The 21,413-nt window shown below is 40.2% G+C and overlaps 1 protein-coding gene across 5 annotated transcripts in view; it reads right to left on the bottom strand.

The window, feature by feature from the left end:
• PHKB (phosphorylase kinase regulatory subunit beta) overlaps positions 1-21,413 on the bottom strand; it is a 238,194-nt gene that overhangs the window by 142,138 nt on the left and 74,643 nt on the right. For all 5 annotated transcript variants that reach the window (XM_054452899.2, XM_054452903.2, XM_054452901.2 and 2 more), the window contains one exon: positions 3,756-3,871. In XM_054452899.2, the coding sequence (XP_054308874.2) occupies positions 3,756-3,871 (116 nt within the window). The remainder of the gene's footprint in view (positions 1-3,755; positions 3,872-21,413) is intronic.

Here is a 21,413-nt window from a genome sequence, read left to right as displayed (position 1 = left end):
AAAGAACTAGAGAAGCAAGAGCAAACAAATTCAAAAGCTAGCAGAAGGCAAGAAATAACTAAGATCAGAGCAGAACTGAAGGAGATAGAGACACAAAAAACCCTTCAAAAAAATCAAGGAATCCAAGAGCTGGTTTTTCGAAAAGATTAACAAAATAGACCACTACCAAGACTAATAAAGAAGAAAAGAGAGAAGAATCAAATAGACACAATAAAAAATGATAAAGGAGATATCATCACTGACCTCACAGAAATAGAAATTACCATCAGAGAATACTATAAACACCTCTACGCAAATAAACTAGAAAATATAGAAGAAATGGATAAATTCCTGGACACATACACCCTCCCAAGACTAAACCAGGAAGAAGTCGAATCCCTGAATAGACTGATAACAAGTTCTGAAATTGAGGTAGTAATTAATAGCCTACCAATCAAAAAAAGCCCAGGGCCAGATGGATTCACACCTGAATTCTACCAGAGGTACAAAGTGGAGCTGGTACCATTCCTTCTGAAAGTATTCCAAACAACAGAAAAGAGGGACTCCTCCCTAACTCACTTTATGAGGCCAGGATCATCCTGGTAACAGCCAATAACCAATAAAAGCCTACCAACCAACAAAAGCCCAGGACAAAATGGATTCACAGCTTAGAAGGGATGTACTCAGTGTGGCAAGGAAAGGAAGAGCCAGTCACTTCAGCTGAGGCCCTAGTGAGCACCAAGGCAACACTCAGATTACGCTCTGTTCTCTCTCTGACTCCTGGTACAGATGACTGTATAGCACAGAGAGAGGAGAGTGGCAGAGAAAGTGTCAGACTACAGAGGGAAGTGTAAGTACTTACGGCAAGTATTACTATGTATTAATTCAAGCTGTCTGAAATTATGAGAACAGCTTCAGGATATAACAAGGATACTGCACTAAGCAGTAAAGAATAGATCCAATTAATCCCAAATAGTTCTGGGGTATCCTATAGCAGAGACAGACTAAGAGGTGTGACTTGATCCCAGGCTAGTAGCAGCTCTACATTCCACTACACAGGCCTAAGCACAGAAAGATACTGGCCGCCCACTACCACAGCCATCACTACCTCCGTGAGCACATGGAGTTCAATTCTCTCGCAGTTTCAAAAAGTATCCTCTGGACATCAGAGGTGATAGATTCAAAACAGGCTTGTGAAGACCTGACCTTGGAAAATTTCAAATAAAAAATTAAGGTTAAAGTTCTTTTGGGGAATTTTAAAGTGTTATACCATGGACAAGTAGAACATCAATGTCAAATAAAGTATAAAATCCATCATCCAAACTTAAACGACAAACTTCATCTCTCATCCATTTGAACAAAATCGGCCTACTACAATTAACATTAATTTTGCATGCAAACGACGGCAAAAAAAAAATCACATAATGATTTTTCAAGCCTTCAAATAAAAACCTTAATGAATCAATTTAAAGACTGGCACCTCAGTTATAGGAATACAAGTTGGAGCCTGTTTTGTCACCAGGGACCTTCTGACATCCTCACTTTCTAGCGTCAGTAGTAACTTTTATTTAAGGTTCTTTCTGAGTTTACTACAGTTTAGCATTTTTTTTTTTCTTTCTTTTTGTGATAGAGTCTCATTCTGTCACCCAGGCTGGAGTGCAGTGGCATGATCTGGGCTCACTGCAACCTCCACTTCCCAGGTTCAAGAGATTCTCCTGCCCCAGCTTCCCGAGTAGCTGGGATTACAGACGCATGCCACCATGCCAGGCTAATTTTTGTATTTTTTTTAAGTAGAGACAGGGTGTCACCATGTTGGTCAGGTCAGTCTCAAACCCCCAGTGTCAGGTGATCTGCCCACCTCAGCCTCCCAAAGTGTTGGATTACAGGTGTGAGCCACTGCACCTGGCCTACTACAGTTTCTATAAACAGAAAAACTTCTAGTCCAAATATTTCACGCTGAAAATATGGCAACGGGGTCAGACTGACATATATTAAAGGCTTATTAAAAAACAATGAAGATATCTGATAATCATATGTACTGAAAAGGTAAATTTTAAAAATCATCTTATCTAATCAGATCAAATTTCTTATAATTTGAGTGATAATCTAGAATGTTGAGAACTTAATTTGGATGAGGGCCGAATTATAACATCATCTATCTAATTTTAGTACTTGCCAGAATCTGTTTAATGTCTGAAATGAGCTTTACCACAAATTATTCCTCTACTTCAATGACTTTTTCATTGATTGATACTATTCTGGTCTATACTGTAAAAATTCCTCACATGAATCACAAAACCTATAGAAAAAGGTTTCCATGTTAGTTAAGGATTAATCTGAAAGTCCTTTTAATTTAAATATTTTTTATTTTTTATTAAAATGTTCTTAAATGTGTAAGTACACTAGCATTCTAGTTCTTATGCTAGGCATTCAAATCCTTTATATATACTATCACAACAATGACAACAACTATTATAACAATGACAAAGTAGAAATTATTATCTTTATTTTACAGATGAGAAAACTGAATCATAAAAAGGTCACATAACTTGCTGAGTGTTACACAGCTAGTGATCTGCAGCTGGTTTTGGGTTTACTAAATATCTTATGTCAACTTATTTTTGTGTGTGTGATTAATCTATCACAAAATAGAGAACACTTTGGATTCCTCTTAACCAGTGTTTTCTAGAGTGTTTCTTTTTTTCTTTTTTTTTTTTGAGACGGAGTCGTGCTCTGTCACCCAGGCTGGAGTGCAGTGGCACGATCTTGGTTCACTGCAACCTCTGCCTCCTGGGTTCAAGCCATTCTCCTGCCTCAGCCTCCCCAGTTGCTGGGATTACAGGCACACACCACCATGCCCAGCTACTTTTTGTATTTTTAGTAAAGACGGGGTTTCACCATGTTGGCCACGCTGGTCTTAAACTCCTGGCCTCGTGATCTGCCCACCTTGGCCTCCCAAAGTGCTGGGATTACAGGCGTGAGCCACCATGCCCAGCCTCTAGGCTGTTTCTTTACTTCATTTAAGTCCCAATAATCCAAACTGACAGTGATAACTTTTAGCTTAAATTCTTACATCTTTTAGTGCAACGCGGATAGGACTTATTGAACTATATTATTTTGTTATTAAAATATGATCTTCTAGGCATAAAACTAGGATTTAGGAAAGGTACAATCAGTCACTAAAGCTATTTCCTTAACGCTAAGGATTAAAAGAAATTCATAAACTACTAACATCAGTTATCAGCTATTGTTGCTTATTCAAACGCACTAAACCACAACTCAAGATGTTGATCACAGACCTTACTGATGACAATGAATGTTAAGTTTTACGTGAACAGTGTAAGCATCCGTGGTCAGGATAAAAATCAGCACTATAATATCGAAGGAAATTTTATATTCAGTGCATATAAAACTGGTGTTTGAAAATTTTAACGTACTTGACATTTCAAATGAGGTAATTTCAAAGAGGAAAAAGAAAATGACTTGGTTGAGCAGAAAGGCCAAGCTGTGGATTAATGATGAAGGCTGATATGCACGTACTGACACCTTGGGAGGTTGGGAAAGACACCTACTTCTTTCTTGCATCTGTTTATGGGCATTGAGGATGGGCTCTTTTGTGTTACTTTTAAGTGACTTCCATATGCATCATAGGTAGAAAAAAATTGCTGCAAATTAACATATGAATCACAGTTCCAATCTAATGCTTCAGTATTTCTTCATATTCAAATTCCATACATTTAATTTAAAAAAAAAAACCTCAGAAATCAGCAAATTACCTCGAATGTAGCTCTGTGCTGCCATTATTATATTTGCTTCCTCTTTCCCAGACACCAAAGTCAGGCACACGGTAAACTCTTTCCACACAAAATACAAGGTTTTGAATAAAAGAGACCTAAAAGAAAAAGAAATGAAACATAAGGACATACTCAATAATAGGACATAGGCTGGGTACGGTGGCTCACACCTGTAATCCCAGCACTTTGGGAGGCTGAGGGGAGGGATTACCTGAGGTTGGGAGTTTGAGACCAGCATGACCAACATGCAGAAACCCGTCTCTACTAAAAAATACAAAAATTAGGGATCCGTTCCAAGATGGCCGAATATGAACAGCTCCGGTCTGCAGCTCCCAGCATGATCAATGCAGAAGACGGGTGATTTCTGCATTTCCAACTGAGATACCCAGTTCACCTCATTGGGAATGGTCGGACAGTGGATGCAGCCCATAGAAGGCGAGCTGAAGCACGGTGGGGCATCGCTTCACCCAGGAAGCTCAAGGGCTCAGGGGATTTCCCTTTCCTAGCCAAGGGAAGCTGTGACAGACTATACCGGAAAAATTGGGACACTGTCACCTAAATACTGCACTTTTCCAGTGGTCTTAGCAAACGGCACACCAGGAGATTTTATCCTGCACCTTGCTCAGCAGGTCCCATGGCCATGGAGCCTTGCTCACTGCTAGAACAGCAGTTCGAGATCGAACTGCAAGGCAGCAAGCCTGGCTGGGGGAGGGGAGTCCACCATTGTGGAGGCTTGAGTAGGTAAACAAAGTGGCCAGGAAGCTACAGGTAGAGCCCACCACAGCTCAAGGAGGACCCCTGCTTCTGTAGACTCCACTTGTAGGGACACGGCATAGGTGAAAAAACGGCAGCTGAAACTTCTGCAGACTTAAACATCCCGGTCCAACAGCTCTGAAGAGGGCAGTGGTTCCCCCAGCACAGTGTTTGCCCTCTAAGAACAGACAGACTGCCTCCTCAAGTGGGTCCCTGACCCCCATGTAGCGTAACTCGGAGACACATCCCAGTAGGGACTGACTGACACCTCATACAGCTGGGTGTCCCTCTGAGTCAAAGCTTCCAGAGGAAGGTTCAGGCAGCAGTATTTGTTGTTCTGCAATATTTGCTGTTCTGCAGCCTCCACTGGTGATACCCAGGGAAACAGGGTCTGGAGTGGACCTCCAGCAAACTCCAACAGACCTGCAGCTGAGGGGCCTGTTAGAAGGAAAACTAACAAACAGAAACGAATAGCATCAACATCAACAAAAAGGACATCCACACCAAAACCCGATCTGTAGGTCACCATCATCAAAGACCAAAGGTAGGTAAAGCCACAAAGACAGGGAGAAACCAGAGCAGAAAAGCTGAAAGTTCTAAAAACAGGAGTGCCCCTTCTCCTCCAAAAGATCACAGCTCCTCACCAGCAACGGAAAAAAGCTGGATGGAGAATGACTTTCACAAGTTCAAAGAAGTAGGCTTCAGAAAGTTGGTAATAACAAACTTATCCGAGCTAAAGGAGGATGTTAGAACCCATTGCAAGGCAGCTAAAAACTTTGAAAAAAGATTATATGAATGGCTAACTAGAATAAACAGTGTAGAGAAGACCTTAACTTACCTGATGGAGCTGAAAACCATGGCACAAGAACTACATGACACAGGCACAAGCTTCAGTAGCCAATTTGATCAAGTGGAAGAAAGGGTATCAGTGACTGAAGATCAAATGAATGAAATGAAGTGAGAAGAGACGTTTAGAGAAAAAAGGGTAAAAAGAAATTAACAAGGCCTCCAAGAAATATGGCACTATGTGAAAAGACCAAATATACATTTGATTCGTGTACTTGAAAGGCATACAGAGAACGGAACCAAGTGGAAAACACGCTTCAGGATATTATCCAGGAGAACTTCCCCAACCTAGCAAGGGAGGCCAACATTAAAATTCAGGAAATATAGAGAACACCACAAAGATACTCCTCGAAAAGAGCAACCTCAAGACACATAATTGTCAAATTCACCAAGGTTGAAATGAAGGAAAAAATGTTAAGGGCAGCCAGAGACAAAGGTCGGGTTACCCACAAAGGGAAGCCCATCAGACTAACAGCAGATCTCTCGGCAGAAACCATACAAGCCAGAAGAGAGTGGGGGCCAATATTCACCTTTCGTAAAGAAAAGAATTTTCAACCCAGAATTTCATATCCAGCCAAACTAAGTTTCATAAGTGAAGGAGAAATAAAATCCTTTACAAACAAGCAAATGCTGAGAGATTTTATCACCACCACGCCTGCCTTACAAGAGCTCCTGAAGGAAGCAATAAACATGGAAAGGAACAACCAGTACAAGCCACTCCAAAAACATGCCAGATGGTAAAGACCATCGATGCTAGGAAGAAACTGCATCAATTAATGGGCAAAATCACCAGCGAGCATCATAACGACAGGATCAAATTCACATACAACAATATTAACCTTAAATGTAAATGGGCTAAATGCCCCAATGAAAAGACACAGACTGGAAAATTGGATAAAGAGTCAAGACCCATCAGTATGCTGTACTCAGGAGACCCATCTCATGCGCAGAGACGCACATAGGCTCAAAATAAAGGGATGGAGGAAGGTCTACCAAGTAAATGGAAAACAAAAAAAAGCAGGGGTTGCAATCCTAGTCTCTGATAAAACAGACTTTAAACCAACAAAGATCAAAAGAGACAAAGGCGGCGATTACATAATGGTAAAGGGAACAATTCAACAAGAACAGCTAACTATCCTAAATATATGTGCACCCAATACAGGAGCACCCAGATTCATAAAGCAAGTCCTTAGAGACCTACAAAGAGACTTAGACTCCCACACAATAATAATGGGAGACTTTAACACCCCACTGTCAATATTAAACAGATCAACAAGACAGAAGGGTAACAAGGATATCCAGGACTTGAATTCAGCTCTGGAACAATCGCATGTAATAGACATCTACAGAACTCTACACCCCAAATCAACAGAATATACATTCTTCTCAGCAACACATCGCACTTATTCCGAAATTGACCACATATGTGGAAGTAAAGCACTCCTCAGCAAATGCAAAAGAACAGCAATCACAACAACTGTCTCTCAGACCACAGTGCCATCAACTTACAACTCAGGATTAACAAACTCACTCAAAACCACACAACTACATGGAAACTGAAGAACATGCTCCTGAATGACTGCTGGGTAAATAACGAAATGAAGGCAGAAATAAAGATGTTCTTTGAAACCAATGAGAACAAAGACACAACATACCAGCATCTCTGGGACACAATTAAAGCAGTATGTAGAGGGAAATTTATAGCACTAAATGCCTATCGGAGAAAGTGGGAAAGATCCAAAATCGACACCCTAACATCACAATTAAAAGAACTAGAAAAGCAAGAGCAAACACATTCAAAAGCTAGCAGAAGGCAAGAAATAACTAAGATCAGAGCAGAACTAAAGGACATAGAAAAACAAAAAGCCCTTCAAAAAATCAATGAATCCAGGAGCCGGTTTTTTGAAAAGATCAACAAAATTGATAGACAACTAGCAAGACTAATAAAGAAGAAAAGAGAGAAGAATCAAATAGATGTAATAAAAAATGATAAAGGGGATATCACCACCGATCCCACAGAAATACAAACTACCATCAGAGAATACTACAAACACCTCTATGCAAATAAAGTAGAAAATCTAGAAGAAATGGATAAATTCCTGGAGACCTACAGCCTCCCATGACTAAACCAGGAAGAAGTTGAATAGCTGAATGGACCAATAATAGGCTCTGAAATTGAGGCAATAATTAACAGCCTACCAACCAAAAAAAGTCCAGGACCAGACGGATTCACAGCCGAATTGTACCAGAGGTACAAGGAGGAGATGGTATCATTCCTTCTGAAACTATTCCAATCAATAGAGAAAGAGGGAATCCTCCCTAACTCATTTTATGAGGCCAGCATCATCCTGATACTAAAGCCTGGCAGACACAACAAAAAAAAAAAGAGAATTTTAGACCAATATCCCTGATGAACATTGATGCACAAATCCTCAATAAAATACTAGCAAACTGAATCCAGCAGCACATCAAAAAGCTTATCCACCATGATCAAGTTGGCGTCATCCCTGGGATGCAAGGCTGGTTCAACATATGAAAATCATTAAACGTATCCATCACATAAACAGAACCAAAGACAAAAACCACATGATTATCTCAATACATGCAGAAAAGGCCTTCAGCAAAATTCCAACAGCCCTTCATGCTAAAAACTCTCAATAAACTAGGTATTGATGGAATGTATCTCAAAATAATAAGAGCTGTTTATGACAAACCCACAGCCAATATCATACTGAATGGGCAAAAACTGGAAGCATTCCCTTTGAAAACTGGCACAAGACAGGGATGCCCTCTCTCACCACTCCTATCCAACATACTGTTGGAAGTTCTGGCCAGGGCAAATAGGCAAGAGAAAGAAATAAAGGATATTCAATTAGGAAAAGAGGAAGTCAAATTCTCCCTGTTTGCAGATGACATGATTGTATATTTAGAAAACCCCATCGTCTCAGCCCAAAATCTCCTTAAGCTGATAAGCAACTTCAGCAAAGTCTCAGGATACAAAATCAATGTGCAAAAATAACAAGCATTCTTATACACCAATAACAGACAAACAGAGAGCCAAATCATGAGCAAACTTCCATTCACAATTTCTACAAAGAGAATAAAATACCTAGGAATCCAACTTACAAGGGATGTGAAGGACCTCTTTAAGGAAAACTACAAACCACTGCTCAATGAAATAAAAGAGGACACAAACAAATGGAAGAACATTCCATGCTCATGGATAGGAAGAATCAATATTGTGAAAATGGCCATACTGCCCAAGGTAATTTATAGATTCAATGCCATCCCCATCAAGCTACCAATGACTTTCTTCACAGAACTGGAAAAAACTACTTTAAAGTTCATAGGGAACCAAAAAAGAGCCTGCATTGCCAAGAGAATCCTAAGCCAAAAGAACAAAGCTGGAGGCATCATGCTACCTGACTTCAAACTATACTATAAGGCTACAATAACCAAAACAGCATGGTACTGGTACCAAAACAGAGATATACAACAGTGGAACAAAACAGAGCCCTCAGAAATAATACCACACATCTACAAGTATCTGATCTTTGACAAACCTTACAAAAAGAAGAAATGGAGAAAGGATTCCCTATTTAATAAATGGTGCTGGGAAAACTGGCTAGCCATATGTAGAAAGCTGAAACTGGATCCCTTCCTTACACTTTATACAAAAATTAATTCAAGGTGGATTAAAGACTTAAATGTTAGACCTGAAACCATAAAAACCCTAGAAGAAAACCTAGGCAATACCATTCAGGACATAGGCATGGGCAAGGACTTAATGACTAAAACACCAAAAGCAATGGTAACAAAAGCCAAAATAGACAAATGGTATCTAATTAAACTAAAGAGTTTCTGCACAGCAAAAGAAACTACCATCAGAGTGAACAGGCAACCTACAGAATGGGAGAAAAATTTTGCAATCTACCCATCTGACAAAGGGCTAATATCCAGAATCTACAAAGAACTTAAATTTACAAGAAAAAATCAAACAACGCCATCAAGAAGTGGGCAAAGGATATGAACAGACACTTTTCAAAAGAAGACACTTATGCAGCCAACAGACATTAAAAAAATGCTCATCATCACTGGTCGTCAGAGAAATGTAAATCAAAGCCACAATGAGATATCACCTCACACCAGTTAGAATGGCGATCATTAAAAAGTCAGGAAACAATAGATGCTGGAGAGGATGTGCAGAAATAGGAACACTTTTACACTGTTGATGGGAGTGTAAACTAGTTCAACCATTGTGGAAGACCATGTGGTGATTCCTCAAGGATCTAGAACTAGAAATACCATTTGACCCAGCCATCCCATTACTGGGTATATTCCCAAAGGATTGTAAATCATGCTACTATAAAGACACATGCAGACACATGTTTATTGCAGCACTATTCACAATAGCAAAGACTTGGAACCAACCCAAATGTCCAACAATGATAGACTGGATTAAGAAAATGTGGCACATATACACCATGGAATACTATGCAGCCATAAAAAAGAATGAGTTCATGTCCGTTGAAGGGACATGGATGAAGCTGGAAACCATCATTCTCAGCAAAATATTGCAAGGACAGAAAACGAAACACCACATGTTCTCACTCATAGGTGCGAATTGAACAATGAGAACACTTGGACACAGGGTGGGGAACATCACGCACAGGGGCCTGTCGTGTGGTGGTGTGATGGGGGAGGGGTAGCATTAGGAGAAATACCTAATGTAAATGACGAGTTAATGGGTACAGCAAACCAACACGGTACATGTATACATATGTGACAAACTTGCACGTTGTGCACATGTACCCTAGAACTTAAAGTATAATAAAAAAAATATAAAAATTAGCCAGGTGTGGTGATGTATGCCTGTAATCCCAGCTACTTGGGAGGCTGAAGCAGGAGAATCGCTTGAACACAGGAGGCAGAGGTTGTGGTGAGCCAAGATTGCCCCATTGCCACTCCAGCCTGGGCAACAAGAGTGAAACTCTATCTCCACAAAAAAAAAAAAAAACCCAACAGGACATTTAGATACTAAAGAGAATAATTAGATACCATTTGAAATCCAAATACATACTTGTCTCCCAACACATTTTTAATATGCTGAAATATGTGTGATTATTTATCGGGAGAACCCGTCCCCAGTATTTTATCAGGGCCCCTGTCCCCAATATTTCAACATAGGTTCTTTTATTTTCCCTAAGTGTTGGCCAGTCTGAGAAATAAAGACAAAGAGTACAAAGAGAGGAATTTTACAGCTGGGCCGCCCGGGGTGACATCACATATCGGTAGGACCATGATGCCCACTTGAGCCACAAAACCAGCAAGTTTTATTAAGGATTTCAAAAGGGGAGGTGGTGCAAGAACAGGGAGTACGTCACAAGATCACATGCTTCAAAGGGCAAAAAGGAGAACAAAGATCACATGCTTCTGAGGAAACAGGACAAAAGGCAAAACAGAACTACTGATAAGGGTCTATGTTCAGTTGTGCACGTATTGTCTTGATAAACATTTTAAACAACAGAAAACAGGGTTCAAGAGCAGAGAACCGGTCTGACCTCAAATTTACCAGGGCGGGGTTTTTTCCCCACCCTAATAAACCTGAGGGTACTGCGGGAGACCAGGGCGTATTTCAGTCCTTATCTCAACCCCATAAGACAGACACTCCCAGAGTAGCCGTTTATAGACCTTCTCCAAGGAATGCAATTCTTTTCCTAGGGTCTTAATATTAATATTCTTTGCTAGGAAAAGAATTTAGTGATATCTCTCCTACTTGCACGTCCGTTTATAGGCTCTCTGCAAGAAGAAAAATAAGGCTTTTTTTGCCCGACCCTGCAGGCAGTCAGACCTTACGGGTGTCTTCCCTTGTTCCCTAAAAATCACTGTTATTCTGTTCTTTTTCAAGGTGCACTGATTTCACATTGTTCAAACGCACGTTTTACAATCAACTTGTAGAGTTAACGCAATCATCACAGTGGTCCTGACGTGACGTACGTCCTCAGCTTACAAAGAGAACAGGATTAAGAGATTAAAATAAAGACTGGTGTAAGAAATTATGGAAGTATTATTTGGGAAGTGATAAATGCCCATGAAATCTTCACAATTTATGTTCCTCTGCGGTGGCTCCAGCCGGTCCCTCCGTTCGGGGTCCCTGACTTCCCGCAACAATTATTACATTACTATGAATACTATTATATATTTTTTCTAATATTAAGCTCACTTAAGCTTAGAGTCTGATATACAGTATAGAAATAAAATTTAAATCTTCTCAATGCTCCAATGGAATGTATCCAATAGATACATTCTTCAACAATGTATCTATTATTGTTTACAAGGACTATACATCTTAAGCACTAAGACAAGTATAAAACATTGTTTTTATACTAGATATAATATGTGTAATCTGAAATGTCCGTATGAAATGTTAAATAAGTCTAAAACTTTAGATATTAAAAAAAAAAGTACTTATCTGTTCTGTAAAGTGCCAGTTCCATGTTGGGTCAACCTTAAGTTCTGAGTCTATTCATTATCCTGAAATCCAATCTTCCTCCTGCCTTTTGTATAGCTACAGGTACGTTGTTATAAACTCAAAGCTCACAGGTGGAAGTGGGCTCCAACTAAAGGGCCAGGAGTCAGAGCTTCCATGTAAAGATTTCAGACATGTGACAAAATTTATACTCTCAAAAGAAACTATGGAAAACAAAGATTATGGTGAATTCTTAGTTAATAACATTCCTTTATTTTAATAAGGACAATTTCTTATGTGGGCTACAGGTTCTGATTACAGGGTTTGAAATGTAGTCATCATGTTAGGTTCAATATGGCAAACTGAATACATGCATCTGCCTACCCTTCAACACAAAACCCTCCTGAAGTGGCAATACACATGTCTCACCTTCATCCTACACACACATAATTAATATAATGTATATACTTTTAAGAAGGAAACAATAACACAGAAAGCCAAGGTGAGATTCCATCAGTAGACCAGAAACTTTTAGAAACTACAGGAAGCAAGAAAGTACATGGGAGGGAACTGGTGGAGAAATCAATCAGAGGAAACCACAGCCTCTCAAAATGGTGCTTCCTTGTTTTCTAGGGCCTCCAGGAAATCTCTAAGCTCAGAGTCAACAAACACAGAGATAAAGAGTTGATCAGGGATAAGTCTACCCAGGTTATCTCATGAAGGATGAATGGCTGGGGCACCTGAATCCATGATGTTTACATTCTCCTCCCCAACAGAGACATTTGCCCTCAGGGGCAAGAACAACTCCCTCATTTCAGTGAAGGAAAGAGCAAGCAGGGTGTTAAGGCCTCACAGAAATAGAAGAGAGTGTGAGTTATTTCTAGATTTCTCCAAAACATGCACCTATTCCAGAACCTCTTCACCCAGGAGTAGAACAGTACATCCCACAGTAAACTTTTTTAAATTTTGAATATTGATCAATGTCCCCTTCAGCTTACCCAACTCGGGCTACCTTGCCTATATACCTTAAGGGAAACCTTCCTGTGTAAACAACCTGCTCACTTTCATGATGTTAGCTATTTCATGGTCTTCAAAGTTATTTCGATTTTATAATACAACAGAAAATACTTGATAGTTTTTCAGGTCTCTAAGTTTAAAGCTTTGTGGCTGGGTGCAGTGTCTCATGCCTACAATCCTAGCACTTTGGGAGATTGAGGCAGCCAGTTCACTTGAGCCCAGAAGTTCAAGACCAGCCTAGGCAACATAGCAAGACACTGTCTGTACAAAAAAATTTAAAAATTAGCTGGGCATGGTAACATATGCTTGTGGTCCCAGCTGCTCGGGAGGCTGAGGTGGGAAGATTGCTTGAGCCTGGGAGGCTGAGGACAGTGAGCTGTGATCATGCCACTGCACTCCAGCCTGGATGACAGAGAGAGACCTTGTCTCAACTTAAAAAAAAGAGAGAGAGAGATTTGCCATGTATGTTTACAATGCCTGCTTACAATTCAGTGATTTTTCCATTCTAATCCTGAATACATATAACCTGTACCTTTGCTTTGAAATATTTCCACTTGAATTCCCCATTAAACAATATGTTCTAAACCCTTCCACCTAGAAGCACTTTTCAATTCTGCTTTTTTCCCCATCAGACCACTCTTTTCCAGGCTCTCAGTCTAGAAATCTTGAGATCAACTTTGACTACTGTTCAATAAAATTTATATGAGGACACTGATTTGGACTGAGCTCCTGCAGTAGGCCCAAGAGACCAGAACAAACCAGAATGGAGTCACTTATGCTAGGTGACACATAGTCAAACTGAACATTGAAAGGGGCCAGTTTTCTGAAGAAAAACAAACAAACAAACAAAAACAGGAGATTCACAGCAGCCAATCAGAAGGGGCCCAGTTTCCCTGAGCTGGCATGATAAAGAAGTCCTTTCTATTTTAACCCTATAAGGAAAGTAACTTTGAAACAACCAATCAGCTTTTTGTTCCCTGTTTCTGCTTTCTTCAACCCTTTTCCGCCTATGAAGCCAACCTCTTAAGCATAACTCATTGGAGAGCCTTTGCTAGATCTTTGGAAGAAACACCACTGATTCATGAGTCACTAATAAAAGTCAATTAGATCTTTTGAATTGTTGCAATTTTGTCTTTTGACACTACTATGTTTCCTTTTAACCCCATATTCATTCACAGGAAGCCTGCTATTTCTCACATTGCTTCTTTAATCAAAAAAGTTTTGTGAATCCTGACAGAGCATTACAATTCTCATATTTGACATTCAAACCCTCTATATAATCTTCCCACCCTGTCCCCACAGAACTCTATTTATTCCACAATCCTCCGACAGGAACCTGGGTTCTAATTGGGCTGGATGGCCATTAGTCTTGCTCATTTCCAAATGAAAACACTTTTCTATGAATCTTCCTTCAGCCCCCGCTCAAAACTTTTCTTAGTAAAGTCTCTAATTTCTCCTAACTCTCACTATACTTAGAGCCAAGACCATAGCTCCTAATTTTTGTTCCATGTGTGTTTTTTTTTTCTCACCTCTAATTAGTACACAGGTCTACCATCTCTTATTTGCAATTCTAAAATGCCAGAAGTCCTGAAATCCAATTGTTTTTTCTTAACTCATTTGTCAGCAAAACCCAGAACTGAGATGAGATTAGCTGTCTTATGTTCCTCACTTTGTGTGAATATGTATATGTCTTACTGCAAAAATATTAATGTGCAGATTCTGCCCTAAGCCATGCTGGGGTTATTATATAATAAAAGGTATCAAAACAGTATTACTGTTATTTAAATCCAGCAAGTTTTGAAATCTAAAACATATTTGGTTCTAAATGTTTTTTCACATAAGAAACTGTGGTCCTGTATAACTTCTCTGAGCTCAGAAATGTAAACTTCTTGTAGTTCTCACACAAATAATACTATGATTTAGTAAGAACTGGCCTCTTGAGAAAGTATAACATTGCTAGAATATAAAAATAAAGATCAGCCGGGCGCGGTGGCTCATGCCTGTAATCCCAACACTTTGGGAGGCTGAGGTGGGCAGATCACCTGAGGTTGGAAGTTCGAGACCAGCCTGACCAACATGGAGAAACTTTGTCTCTACTAAAAATACAAAATTAGCTGGGTGTGATGGCGCATGACTGTAATCCCAGCTACTAGGGAGGCTGAGGCAGGAGAATCACTTGAACCCGGGAGGCGGAGGTTGCTGTGGACCGAGATTGCACCACTGTACTCCAGCCTGGGCAACAAGAGTGAAACTCCATCTCTAAATAAATAAATAAATATCATAACCATTTCCATGGTCAGGGTATTCTGTGTATTATTTTCAATCCTGACTCTAGTTTATATACTCAATGTTGTTAGCCCATTGTTCCATCTTCATACCAATTTCTAATTTCTGTTACCTTGCTTTGAAAGCATGTACCTTTGATATCCACTTCTGCAAAAAGTATGTAGAGAAAAATTTCTAATTGGAAAGAGCTAGAATAGTCAGATCCAAACGTCGTCTGTGGTATTTTCAGTATGTTTTAAGAGTATCATTAAAACAATAATGCAAATATCTGAAATACTTTCAAAACAGAGTTAAATGAAATACAACAATAACATTTGAGATTGAATTAGAGTAATACTGTACTAAAAATCAAAATCTTAATGGACTTTATAAAATTTAAGTGTGTGTGCTAAGAAACAAGTTAGAGATTGAGCAGGACTTATATTGTATAAAATACAGTTTTAGTTCACCGCAACGCCAAAAGCAAACAATTATTTAACTCTCTCTCCATATGTTACTAAAAGCAATCAGTATTACAAATCGGTATAACCAAACTGTACAGTAACTCCTTAATTCTGAGGGATAGGCTCCTAAAAACATCTATGGTAATACAATTTGTTAACAAGAAATTTATTATGGAGAAATTAGATAAGGAGATACTGAGTTTATAAATGACCACTGAATGTTCACTAAAGTAAAACAATTCAGACCAAGCACAAATGCTAAGTTTAAAGGAAGTTTTTGTTGTACATGTTAAATTAGTATACTGGGTACTATACAAATGATTTCCATTTACTGTTCCTTTACCACTAGAAACATTTCAGGATTTCTCTGCCCCAAGTTTCAAAAAGATATTTGTCAGTTAATTTGTCTTAATGAAGATAAGTGCTGATTAAAAGGTTTTCTCCCCTGTGTCTTGTACAGTTAAATGCTTAAGGTTTTTATGATTTCACACACTCTTTAGTGTAACTGAGCCCTACCTGCAGTGAGTAGCTGCTCAGGAACAACAAAGCTTTGCGTAATCTTAATTTATTTCAAAAACTCTCTCCCTGATACCCAAAGTGAAGTAATGTTAGTCCTCCTTGTATTTCACTGTCATTTCTCCTTAGCTTATTTCTTCCTCACTCATTCCTCACTTCTTAGACCTCAATAAATTTTATGTTATTTTGTCACATGTCCCTCAATTTCGATTTGTCTAATACTTTCCCATGAATGGACAGAAGTAATGCATTTTTGGCAAGAATATCACAGAAATAATGTTGTGACTTTCTTAAAGCACCATAGCACAGGATTCATGATGTCAATGTATCTTCTTGCTGGTGGTAACAGCCATGATCACTTAGTTACAGTAGTTCCTACTTTATAATGTTATCATCTTTCCCTTGGTAGTTAATAAATATCTTGAGGGAAATGCTTTGGAACTATGTATAAATCCAGTTTCTCCTGATAATTTTATGCACTAATTTCAGCATTTATCAGTGGATCTTGTTTACAGTAATTATCACTAGTTCTTGCCTAAAGGTTATTTTCTATTTCCCTCTTTATTTCTACATTTATGAATTAAAATCCTACCATAACAGTTTTTTAATGCAACAGTGCTGCAATGAAATTTTAGTATGTCTCTAGGAAAGAGCTTCCCAATCATTTTGACATCATGGTACATATAGAAATATTATTTCTATACATACATTGAAGTAACTGGACAAGACTCCTGGCAGCCAGAGGTTATCGGCCAGTGAGGTATGGCTGAGTCCAGGCCCCACCAACACCTTTAGGATGAAGACTCATTACCATGGCAAATCTGTAACCTGTCTGTGGTACCCTAGTAAGAAAGCTCTAATCTAGTGATGGCAGCGGTGGGCCATCTGGAGTGGCTGCTGTTATCACGCCAGCTGCAACAGGTAGGTACACCCGGGCTGCATGCTCTGTGGGGTCGGCGGGAGCCAGGAACAAGAGGGAGTCTCACCCCTTCCGAGCTTGGGTGGGAGCTCCCCGGATGCCACTGCAGCCACCCAAGCCACAGCTGAAGACCAGGGTATCTCTGTACTCTTGGGGCCCGGAAGAAGCGGGGAGCCCCACCATCCTGGGTGCAGCTGCAGCCGCCCAAGTTGTGGCTGCAGACCCAGGCCTCCTGCTCCACAGAGCAGGCAGGAGCCCCACCCTCCCTGGTGCAGCTGCAGCTGCCCAAGTTGTGGCTGTGGACCCAGGTCTCTCTGTGCTCTTGGGGGGCCAAGAGCAGGCAGGAGCCCTGCACCTCTGGCACAGCTGCGGCCGCCCAAACTGTGGCTGCACACCCAGGCATCTCTATACTCTTGGGGGCCCAAGAAACTCCCTCCCTGCCCTCGCAAGCTTGGAAGTACCTGCTCCTGATGCTTGGCTTCTCCCTGCTGTCAGTACCCACTATGATCTTGGAGCAAAGTCAGGGTTGAGTCCAGATGCTATAACAGCCCAGCCAGGTGTGCACATGCTCAGGGCAGTGCAAACATGCCAGCTCCTTACAGCCTTGGCCCCCTCCAGACTCTGGGCATTGAGGAGCACCTAAGGGAAGCCAAGGCAGGGCTGAGGGCGGCCTGGCGCTGGCCTGCAGGCTCTCTTGGCATCTACAGCCTAGGTGCCATGAACGGGCAGGAGGCAGACAGGTTCCTGGGCAGAAGGGGGCAGGTCCCTGGTGAGGCCCCACTTTCAGGCCAGGGAGGGCCTGAAGGCTGGCGACTGGACTGCCAGTCCTGTGGACTGGAGTGGGAACGTGTGGTGCCTTTTTTGAGCCTGCCTATGGACCAATGGGCATGCACTTCCTCACCCCTGAGGCCCATAAAAGCCCCAGGCTCAGCCAGAGCTGAGCAGGCATCGGGATGACTAGCTGCAGAGAGCAGCTACCCACTCCAAGGCATCCTCTCTGCTAAGAACTGCAGATGTCAGGACAACCAGGTGCAGAGAGGAGCAACCCACTCCAGAAACTCCTCTCTGCTGAGAGCTGCAGAGACGATGGGATGACCTGCTTGCAGAGGGGAGCTTCCCACTCCATGGTTTCCTCCCTGCTAGGAGCTGAACATTTATCAGGATAACCTGGCTGCAGAAAGAAGCTACCCAACGCAGGTCTCCTCTAAATTGTTCCACTGCTCAAAAAAGCTCTTCTTCATTTTGCTCACCCTCCACTTAACTGCATACCTCACTCTTCCCAATCACAGGACAAGAACATGGGACCCATAAAATGGTGAGGCTAAAAGAGCTGTAACACAAATAGGGCTGAAACGTGCCCCTTGCCTGCCACATTGTGGCCCTTTGGGGTGCCCAGACATGGGAGCTCCCTGAGCCAGGGCTGACTCCCTCTCTGGGGTCCTGTAGTTCCTGGCATCTCCAAGCTTCCGGGTGCCACCGCATTTCCCAGTGCCAGCTGTGGAAGCTGCTTACAGTGCACCTGGTCCAGCTGCAGCCTCACAGAGAGCTGGCACCCATGCCAACACCTGGAGCTGCCCACCCCGTTGCAGCAGCCAGCTTGTCTGACTGTGCAGTGTCCAGACCCTACACTTGCTCATACACCCCTCACCACTCCACATCTGGCTCATCCTTGGCAGGCATGGGATCCAGCCTGGTAGCATGAGCCAAGTGGAATAAGCCCAGTGGACTGAAGCAAAACTTTGGCAAAGGTGCCACTGGCCACAGAGGTTTCTGGCCAGAAAAGCAACACCCCAAGGAACCCATAACACTAGGGTATCATCTAAAAGCTGAACTGGTGAATTGTACACCAAGTGCACCTTCAATTTTACTAGATATTGTCAAATTGCTCTCCAAAGTAGTTATAAGAACTTATGCCCACCTCAAGAGGGCAGAGAATTATCAATGCTTTGTATCCTTCACTGATAAGTAGGGTTATCTAACTCTTGTTACACAAGTCTGATGCATGTGAAGTGGCATATAATCGGGGTTTAAATTTGAATTTCCCTAATTAGGGGCCCTAATTTCCTGTTTTTTAAATTGATAAGTAATAGTTCTTTATTCTAGATACATATCTTGTGTCAGATACATGTGTTACAAATGTCTTCTCTCAAGTCTTGGCTTTTCTTTTCACCTTGTTTATTGTTGTTTTTTGATGAGCAGATTGTTACTTTAATGGATCAAATTGATTTTATGTGTGTATGCATTTTATACTTTTATGTCTTACTGAAGAAAGCCTCCCTTCCCTGAAATCAGAAACATATACTCTCCTAAAGTTTCCTCTCCAATAGTAGTTCTCAGATTGTGATACAGGAAAATTAAGAGACCATGAATTTAAAACTATTTTGCCTCTCATTGTCTCACAAACGTAACATGAGTTTTCTAGTGGCTACATTATACATGTAATATTGCAATACATTGATGGCAAAAGTGGGTAGAGAATCCAAGTGTCTTCTATTAAGCCAAAATTTAGAGATTTCCAAAAATGTAGAGCAATGCTATTATTTTCACTCAATTATTTTTATTTTGGAAAAGTTATTTTTATTAAAAATATAGTATTTATGTCAGCCTGTAATGGATTATTTTAAAATTAATAAAATAAATACACTTAATTTATCTTTTACTTTCTAATATAATAGCTATCAAGAGATGTAAACACACACAAAACAAATATAAGCATATAAGGTCAAACAAAAGCTCTACGGGGTTCTCAAAATTTTAAGAATATAAAGGACCTCGAGATCAAAAAGTTTGAACACCCTTGCTCTAAAATTATAACCTTTGTGCCTTTCACAGTTCACACCTGGGAACTGATTATCACATAAAAAGTGGCTTCCAATATCTTTTATAAAAATAATGGAAACCTATTTATTGATGAGGTCACCCTATGGCTCTGGAAAGCCTACGCTTTCATAAATCTAACTCCACATATGTATGTGTGTGCGGGGGGTGGGCAGGTGTATATAAGTCATTTCTGGGCCCTCAATTCTGTTCCACTGACAATATGTCTAGCACCATACCAATATCACATTGTTGAACTTCCATGGGTGTATGGGGTTTATATCAGGTAAAGTAAGTCTCCCTTCATATTTTTTCTTCTCCAAAATCACCTTGTGTATTTTACAGTTTATTCTTCTAAATAAATTTTAGGATGAGTTTGTCAAATTCCATTAAAATTCTGTTGAGACATCTATGGAAATTTTGTTGAGTTTAGAGATTAATAATATAGCAAGAATCAATATCTTTACATTATTAAGCATTCTTGTGTATTGACATTATTTATGCTAATATTTATTTAGATCTTCATTTTATGATCCAAGTTTTATAATTTTGTCCATCTGCTATTAGGTTCTTTCCCAAGTACTTTAGAGTATAATATTTACTTTACATTAGACCAATTTTCTAACTAGTTATTGCTGCTCTATAGATAAAATTATTGCTCTCCATATGTTGATCATGTATCCAGCTTTACAACTATATTTTTAATGACTTTTAGTAGTTTATCTAAGAATTCATTTCAATTTACTAGAAATTCATTTTAATTCACTAGAAATGCAAACTTGTTCATTTCTGCCATTGTCATCCACACCTATTACTTCTTGCCTTATTGCTTTGGCTAGGTCACCTGTACAATGTTAAACAGGAGTTTATTGGCCAGGCGCAGTGGCTTTCCCCTGTAATCATAGCACTTTGGGAGGCTGAGGCAGGAGGATCACTTGAGGCCAGGAGTTCAAAAACAGTCTGGGCAAAACCCATCTCTACTGGGTTGGCGAAACCCCATCTCTACTAAAAATACAAAAATTAGTTGCGCATGGTGGCACATGCCTGTAATCCCAGCTACTTAAGTGGCTGAGACATGAGAATTACTTGAACCCAGGAGGCAGAGGTTGCAGTAAGCCGAGATCATGCCACTGCAATCTAGCTTGGGTGACAGAGCAAGACTCTGTCTGGAAAAAAAAAAAAAAAAAAAAAAGGAGTTTATATAATCAGTATCTCCTTTTCTTGTCCCTCAAACTAAAGGGTCTGATTCTAATGTGATATCTGCTGTAGATTTTTGGTAGATGTATTTTATTAGACTAAGAAAATTCCACTTTATTAGAATGCTTTTCATGAATAGGTGATGAATTCTTTGCCAAATATGTTTTCTGCGCCTATTGAAATGGTTATATGGTTTTTCTTTCTTCCTTAATTTGCTAATGTGATGAGTTACACTAATAGATGTTCTCATTTTAAATCATCCTTGCATTTCTAAGATTAAACACTACCTGGTCCTGGCACATGATGCTAAGTGACCACCAATATCTAGTCTCTCTTCCTTTCTTGATAATAAAACCCTGATTTTTAACTTCATAAGG

Source organism: Pongo pygmaeus, chromosome 18 (assembly GCF_028885625.2).
Source record: "Pongo pygmaeus isolate AG05252 chromosome 18, NHGRI_mPonPyg2-v2.0_pri, whole genome shotgun sequence".
NCBI lineage: Eukaryota > Metazoa > Chordata > Mammalia > Primates > Hominidae > Pongo > Pongo pygmaeus.
Note: the sequence above shows the minus strand (reverse complement) of the source record. Positions and strands in the feature narration are given on the sequence as shown.